The sequence below is a fragment of the Salarias fasciatus genome, chromosome 10, assembly GCF_902148845.1.
Source record: "Salarias fasciatus chromosome 10, fSalaFa1.1, whole genome shotgun sequence".
Lineage (NCBI taxonomy): Eukaryota > Metazoa > Chordata > Actinopteri > Blenniiformes > Blenniidae > Salarias > Salarias fasciatus.
Window position 1 is genome coordinate 15575938 of NC_043754.1, and position 7995 is coordinate 15583932.

Genomic DNA, 7995 nt, shown 5'->3' on the forward strand with positions numbered 1-7995 from the left:
TAGATCACACTTCTCTTTACAGAGAAGCACATCACCTGATATGCTTAACTGGTAGTCGGCCTATACCGCTTGGAGTAGGACAACATGCATAAAGAGGATGACGTGATCAAAATACTCATTTGCCTAATAATTCTGTACACCCTGTTCTAATCGTGATGACGTTTTCAGTCTACTGTGTTTATGTCACATTGGGTGTGTTTATTTTCATGTGTATTTTTATTCGGTTTAAATACGTTCCTGCTGGGCCACATATTTTTGAGGAATTATCATTCGAGTGACATGACACTTACTTTGCTTCTCAAGCTACATCAGGACAGACAGGTTTATCTTCTTTTAACATGAGCCGTATCGTTGCTTCCAGACAGCCTTTTTTTATAACCTTGAGAGTAAGAGTTAACAAAAAAAGAATCCACCACAGGCTCAGTTCAGCACTATCTGGAAATGTTTAACACTTCTATCATTGGGTCATGACGACACTGGACTGGCACCAGAGCGGTCTGTGGAACGACGTGGGCAACGCCCCATCCCAATTCCTGCTCAAATATGTTTTCAGGCTGGATGCAGTCTGGCCACATTTTTCCGTGGCTCACGCAGATGACTTGACATTCAACATTCAGTCATTTTACAGAGCCAAGTGTCGTGACTCGTTCATCTTACAGCTCTAAATTCTGGGAAGGTGTCAGAAGCTTCTGATTTGAATCAATGACAGTTTCTTAGTAGAAGATGAAGACGCTATAAAAACACATACTGAGTTTTTATTAACCACAATAAACACAAACCACGTGCCAGTAAAAAGGTGACAAACGAACGAACACACAGTCCGGTTCAAGATTTTCTTTATTTAGTTCAGGTAATGACAATACTGTCAAGTACACTAAGCATGATTCCCATAACCAGCTGTGGAAGAGTACCATCACCTGGCCAGTGTTTATTCTTTCCCTCCTCTGTAACTTTAATATCGAGGCTCAGCTGTGTGCACAACAGGTTTTCTTGTGCTTGCTTGACCAGGAAGAGCCGACGGGTCTTTGCCCTCGTAAGACTTCTCAGGTGGATTAAACTACGCAAGACCACCGATAAAATAATAACCTTTTTTTTTTTCTTTGCTATATGTAACAAAAGACAAAATCACACCGAATGCACGGACACAGGAGACGAAGGGAGACAGAAAACACAGAATGTACACATCGGGGGTGTAGTGTCTCTTCGAGCTACTGAATATCAGGGACGCCTAACCCTTCCCATAAGAATACATGGAGACAAACACGAGCGCTCTCCAGTGCACAGCGTTCAAATAAAACGGTGACTTCACCATGACACCTTGGTGTGAGGAGTGCTTCCAGGCGCTATGTAACAGCACCATCCTGTGGTGTAACTACTTCACTGTATGCCAACTCTGTCCGGTCCATTTTGCATTTCGGACTCAGCTTCTTTGTAACGTTCCCTTTTTTTTTAAATTTTGCTGCACTGAAAAAGTAGTGACACAAATTAAAGCGCCATGATCTGAAAAAAGAGTGAGGACAACATGAACGTACTCGGGGCTGCTCTTCCCTTACAAGTTACACAGCTCGTGTTCAAACTTCCTGATTGACAAGTGCGGCTTTGTTCTAAAGTGGGCTCATTGATTCCCTTAAGTGGTCCTTGAAATGCGGTTCACGGTGACGTGAACGATTTCATCTTTCTGCTGTCTTCCAGCTGTAACATGTGTAAAGGAAACTGGGGGCTTTGTGAAGGAAAGCTAATCTTTAGAGGATTCGTTTTTTTTTTTGTTTGTTTTCGGGGTATTTATTTGTTGGGGAATGCACGTGTGCTGGAGGACAGGGGAGGCGTCTGCCTCGGCTTCCTATGCCTGGAACTCCAGACCCAGACCAAGCTTGTGTCCGCCGGCGTTGATGTTTTTGCCATCGAGGAGAGCGGAGAGTGTGAGCTTGATGCCTGCGCAAACGACACATATAATCCATCATCTGATGCTGCTCAGTGAAGTATTTTAAGCCTTTGAAGTAATGACTGAACTCCCATTTGTTTCCAATATGATCGCTTAAACTGAAATGTGTTGTCTTTTACAATAAGATTGCTCGTGTTAAAACACTGCCATGAAGTCTATACAATAAGAAAAATATAAATATTTATTATTTTTTCCTTTGCTAAAGACAGCAGGTGTTCTTTATTAAGCACTAGAGAGACATACGGCGCGCTCTCACCTGGCTTTAGAGTCTGAGTGTAGCCCAGGCCCACCAGGCTGGAGTTGTTCACCTTGGCCTGCAAGAAAACCACAGACCAAGATTAGAAACAGAAGAAGAGATACTGATGAACCCCCGTTCACCAAAAACATCCACTCTAATTAGCTGAACTGCAGGTGGGGTTTAGGATCTAACGTGATGGAGAGGGCTTGGTCCTGTGGGCGGACACAAGTTTCTAAAGCCAGGATTCACTGTTAAAACACATAAAATCGACTCCTTGTGATTTGAGTCATTTTGCAGTGGTTCAGTGCTGAAAAGAAGAATAAATCCTGGGAGCAAAGAGAAGGACCTCCACTGGATTACAGAGAATGACAGAATCAAAGTGGAGGTGGGTATTTTCTGATGGTACACATCTGTCAAAAGGAGGTAAAACCAAAGAAACAAAACCAAAGAAAAGCAGCAGCAACGGCATAAGATCTTCCTCCAGCACAACTCTCCTCGTGGAGATCTCACACACACACACGCACACACACACACACACACACGACTCACAGAGAAGGATGCATCGGGATCGATCTGATACTTGGCAGCGATTCCAAACCGGGTGTTGCTGTTTCCAGCAGTCCAGGCCAGGTTGACAGCTGTCTCCAGCTGGTCGTTCACCTTCTGGTAGATGGAGCCGCCAAACTCCGTGCCATCGTTTCTGTGGGAAGACGGCAATTTGAAAGAGTCAGAGACACCGCAAATGAGGTTTCAGTCGGGGCCGATGCCACAGGCTCAAAGAGTGGCTGCGTGTGTGTCGCTCCTGATCTGAGTGCAACAGCTCCGCTGCACTTTGTCTGAACTCCAGCGGGTGTGACTGAAGGGGACAGGATTGGCCAGCTTCACAGCGGGAAACGCGACTAACACCGTGGCCGCGCTGTCTGGCACTGCTTTTCAGCCGGGCCGGCCAAACACTCACTTCATCTCACGTTCAATATAGTAAATCCCATCACTGGAGTATAAGAATAACCCTGCAGGCAGCTCGGGGCCAAGACAGGGACGAGGAAACCGGCTCAAAGCTCCCATTCAGGGTGAAAATATGGACCCCATCAGTTACACTCATTGACTGTTAAAGCTTGGCAGGACCGTTCATGAAGTCTTACACGTTCGTATGCAGCTGGAACTCGTCGGTTTTGTAGCCGACGGCGAAGTTGCTCTGGGTGATCCTGTTCCTGCCGGCCTCGAAGGTCATCTGGTAGCCGGCCAGCCAGCCCTCGTAGCCCACCACCGCCGCGCCGTGGATGGCCGTGCCGTTGATGTCGTAGTGGACGTCGCAGCCGAGGTTGATGTGTTCGCACTTGTAACCCGTCTTGACTTTGCCGCTCTTCTTGCTGCGAGGGTGAGGGGGGCGGACCGTGAGCGTCGGCAACGCAGAATGAGCCAACAAATACACCAGAGCTATACTAACATTTATTAATAAATCTACGCTTTCTAAGAATCCAGACTGAGTTCTGGTTACCCAGTGTTTGGTGAGAAGGATGAATCAAACGTAAGCTTCAGTCCTTTAGTCAACTGTGGACAGAAAAACAAAAAATAAAGAGTAATATTAACACGCTTGACAGGAAGAAGGACAGATAATTAAGCTGAACATTGTTCCTACTCAAATCAAGGCCCTGTGTGACACCAACAAGCTGCTCCAGGACAAATATACATTTCAGTTTGCATTTTGAACGTCAGAGCTTTATTTTCCTTCCACGCGCTGCATTACCTGGTCCTCCAGGGTGATCTCGGTCCCCAGCGTGTTGTCGGTATTCCACTTCTCTGTGAAGGTCAGGCCGTGCTCCGCCCACTTGTATTTGGTCTCCAGCGATCCAGCGACCTTGCTGGTTTCAGTGTTGGCAGAGCCGGTGCTGGTGAACTCCTGCAGAGGAGGAGGCCGCGTCAGGATCACAGGCAGACACCTTAAACAAGACGCCACTGAAAGGCGTCCTGGTCTGAGGATGACGACTTACCAGGCCATTCTCAGACTTTGTCTTCAGGTCCAGCTTAATGAGCCCGAAGCCTGAAAGAGATCAAACGTTATCCGAGATGAGTGTCCAAATATGTAATCACTCCCTGAAACACATCACAGGCTTCTGTGAATTATTTACACACGGGCTCCAACTGAAAACAACAACCACTCTAATCCTGTTTTTTAATCCTCGCCGAGCATTGCTTTATGGACGCACTTTAGAAGAGTCTCTCATGAGGTATCAAAACACATTAAGGTCAATCATCGACTTAAGCTCATGAAATGCCCGTTTACCAGCCTCCAGGGGACTTTTAAGGCATTCCACGTGCCACTGGCTGTACACGCGCATTGATTTCACATAGATCCAGTGGGAGTGTAAACGCTGTCAGTTATGACTAACAGCTACAGGGCCGGTCAAACTCATCCTGACCTTGTCCATGCTGCTGCTCTGCGTTACATGTGCGGCAGGTAAAACCTTCACATTTTCACTGACAGAGTGAATATGCAGAAAGGTGCAACATCCAGACTATTCTGAGGTGAGTAATGTGGTGCTTTTGAAGTCATGGCAGGGACCGTGCATGCTGTTTGACGTTGGTCCATATATTATAAAAACTTTAACTACTTTCACGAGTGCAATGCTTCTCATAGCCTTTAATCTGGATGTCCTCGTGTGAATGGCAGTATCAGATCAGGACAGAGGCCAAAATGTCAGCGGTGTGGAAATATTTCAATGTAGAAAGTGAAAACAGTCCAACGGCCACTTGCAATGTCAACAATACCAGCATTTCAAAAGGTGGAAACATCAGGAGCATGACTCTCGACTATAAAGCGACCCAGCCCCGGGAGAATACGGCCTGAGAGCCACGGCACTCTGGAGGCTGCCACTGCTGCTCGTGTCCATCTGGAGGAATTATTTACTACAACCGTGGAGCCCAGGCGCAGCAGCAGCCATTCAGAAAAGTTGCACCTTGGGGGTCATTTAAAAAAAAAAAAAGTTGTGTTTTCAGGGGCTCCGAGCTCCGCTGTCGTGTTATTGAACCCTCAATATGTCCCGATGTGGTGTAGACGAGATCTGAGAATAGCTGCCCACATGAATCGACTGCACTCACCAGTGAACTTGCAGCGATTCAGATGAATCGGTCTTTCTGCATGAACTGGGTGAACGTGCTCACTGGAGCACAGCTGTGTGTGTACACACAACCCAATAACTCTATACGCTCATCTGGTAGGAAAACACACACAGGACCACAAATGGTTTGCTTCCATTAAGCATTGAGTTGTGCGTCAAAGTCATCAAACATGGAAACAGCTACACAACTCATCTCAGTGAAGACGAGAAAAACTAAATGAAAGAAAAAAAAAAAAGCTCAATTTGAAGAAACCTCACCATATCCCTTGGTGAAAACATCCCTGGCAGACTTTCCAAGGTCAACGTAGATAGGAGGTACGGCCATGATCTGCAAGAAAACAAAGATGTGCATTGAAATTTAATGTTCCCCACTTTTCCTCCCTCTGTCCCCTGCAGCCTCACGTCAGCCTGGGATGTTAGAAAGGAGGAAGATGTAAACTGTGGCAGGAGAACTGAGGGACACATCAGGGAGGGACAGCGCTGAGAGAAGAAGACAGGAGCCACTGGAGGTCAGCAATGGAGAGTCAAGGTAAAAATATAACAAACATCAGTGGCTTATTAACACTCTGCAGGACACTTCCATCTTCACACATCAAGGCTATTTATAATTTCATCAATTGTTTCTTTCTGAACTATGAAAATTATGTCACATGTCAGAGAAAACTGATCACTTTTACAACTCAAATCATTTTTTCAGAATCCAATCTGAGGTCTGAAAGTTCAAGAAGCTGCCTTCTGGAGATCCACAGCACAAAGCAGACCTTTCAGTGACCCAGTGGACGAGCTGCTTCAGCGTATGTGTGCAACTCTGTCTTTTATTTCATCAGCAGCCTGTTGAGCAAGACATGTGCATTTCAGCACAAGAATAAATTTAAGGCTTTTCAACAGCACCAAATGTTATCACGGTTCAGCTGCTGCATAGGAATATTGATAGCATACACGCCGGTATTGACAGAAGATAGAAGGCAAATCAGGAATGAATAGTGACCAGGAGGATTTCTTAAACGTCAAGAATAAGGGTCATTTCTGCACTCCCTTGGGAAATTAATCCACATAACAGAACGACCAAAATGACAAAGATACATTCACATCTTTTCACCTGAGTTGGACTGATTTTGAAAGTAAATCTGCTCAAACTATTAAAATAATTAACTTAGTCCCCCTTATAGATCTTTTACATATTGCCTTGGGTTAAACATCGTATCCCAAAGCCACACAAGAAATTACAACAATGCTTCCTGCAACCTGTGAATCCAAGCTACTCAGGTTGGGTGAGAATCCAGCAACTCTTTTACACCCTTTTACTCCACTGCTACATTGCACCACCCCACTTTTTTAATGCATTTGTTCAGGATAAATATGACCCTCGATCACAATAACTTTGTTTTTGGACATTGCCCTCGCCAGCTGGAGTGCAAACATCAGCTTGGACAACAACTTTGTAATCCTGGCCTACTCATAAACCCGCCCTGGATGAATGGGTTCAATAATTCACCCATTAGGACAATCACACATTCCTTTCGTGAGTGTGGACAGATATGTCAAGAGGACAGATTACTAGCACAAGTCTACATGTCATCTTGCAAAAAGTTCCTCATTAAAGTTTGTATCTCCTGAACATGAGGATTAATGATGACATGATCCTCACATCTAAGTTAACGTCCACCCCTCACTGCCCTGCTGCCCCACCTTAACTGTAGCAGACTGCCTTGATTATGAGAAGGGTCTGTCTTGTAGATTATACAACTTTGTCACAGAATTTCTGTACATCTTTCAAAGCCGTGTCTCCCTGTGAAGGGAGCGCGGCAGGGGTCACTTCACGCGCAGAGAGGTCAAGGAGGCATGGTGGTAGCAGCATCTCGTCTCTGATGCTAACACGTTAGCATCGGCTGTCAAGGTGGACACCGGGCAAACCGTGTTCCCAGTGGGCGATGTCACGACACGTGGTGTGGGAGACACCGTGAGCACGGTAAGCTTCTTACTATCTGCCCCCAACATGACAGCAGGTGATATTCGCCCCAGTGCAACCGGATGACCGCAAACCCGAGACTTTAGCCTCCGTAGCCTCCAAGCTAGCAGCTCGTTAAAGAGCGGCAGGCCGCCGACGAGCCGCAGCTCGCTCCAGCTAAACGCACGAATGAGGCGGTGAGTACCGGGCAGAGGAGTTCCAGCAGCGGCGGCGCAAATCACTGCAGACGGACCTCAGGTTGTGAGATACTTAGAGGAGGAGAGACATAACGTACCTTTGCGTGTCTTCCAGTCCTGTCCGAGAAGGAGGCTGTCAGCCGCACAAAGGGAGGAGTGAAGAAGAAGGAGGAGGCGCGGCGTCACGTCCCGTACGCTTACAGTCACGTAAGCAGCCGCAGTGACGCGCTGAGCGCCAAAGACACAATCAGGTAGTCACGAGACGAGATTGTTCACCCCTCCTCTTGTCTGAGTCGTCTCAAGCGCTTTTTTTCACGCGCACATGAACAATCTGGCATTATTCAGGTTCAACTTTCCACCATATGCTCTTTTTAAAGGGCTTTTTTTCCACTTAGCGATAACACAATGATAACTCCTCTTGTAAATAGTGCTTTTTTACTTATTTCAGTCAATTTCTCTCTGCTCTCATCACTGTTGGGCCCTATTTATTATTATTTAAATAATACTCTGTCTTTTCAACCATATTTATTATGTGTTGTGTTCTGTGTGGA

At 46.1% G+C, this 7995-nt stretch overlaps 1 protein-coding gene across 1 annotated transcript; it reads right to left on the bottom strand.

Annotated features, from left to right (window-relative positions):
• Positions 1-819: 819 nt before the first annotated feature.
• vdac1 (voltage-dependent anion channel 1) lies at positions 820-7619 on the bottom strand. The gene is made up of 9 exons (XM_030100642.1): positions 7543-7619; positions 5558-5627; positions 4172-4221; positions 3928-4080; positions 3679-3731; positions 3323-3550; positions 2730-2880; positions 2199-2256; positions 820-1932 (listed from the first exon to the last, which is right to left on the bottom strand). The coding sequence occupies exons 2-9, from the start codon at positions 5622-5624 to the stop codon at positions 1841-1843; spliced, it is 852 nt and encodes a 283-aa protein (XP_029956502.1). The 5' UTR covers positions 5625-5627; positions 7543-7619; the 3' UTR covers positions 820-1840.
• Between the last annotated feature and the right edge of the window lie 376 nt (positions 7620-7995).

Coding starts and splice junctions, on each gene's coding strand:
- vdac1 (XM_030100642.1), bottom strand. CDS start 5,624: ATGGCCGTACCTCCTATCTACGTTGACCTTGGAAAGTCTGCCAGGGAT. Junction 4,222..5,557: donor TGTTTTCACCAAGGGATATG/GTGAGGTTTCTT, acceptor GATCTCTTTCAG/GCTTCGGGCTCATTAAGCTG. Junction 2,257..2,729: donor ATCCCGATGCATCCTTCTCT/GTGAGTCGTGTG, acceptor GTTTTCTTGCAG/GCCAAGGTGAACAACTCCAG.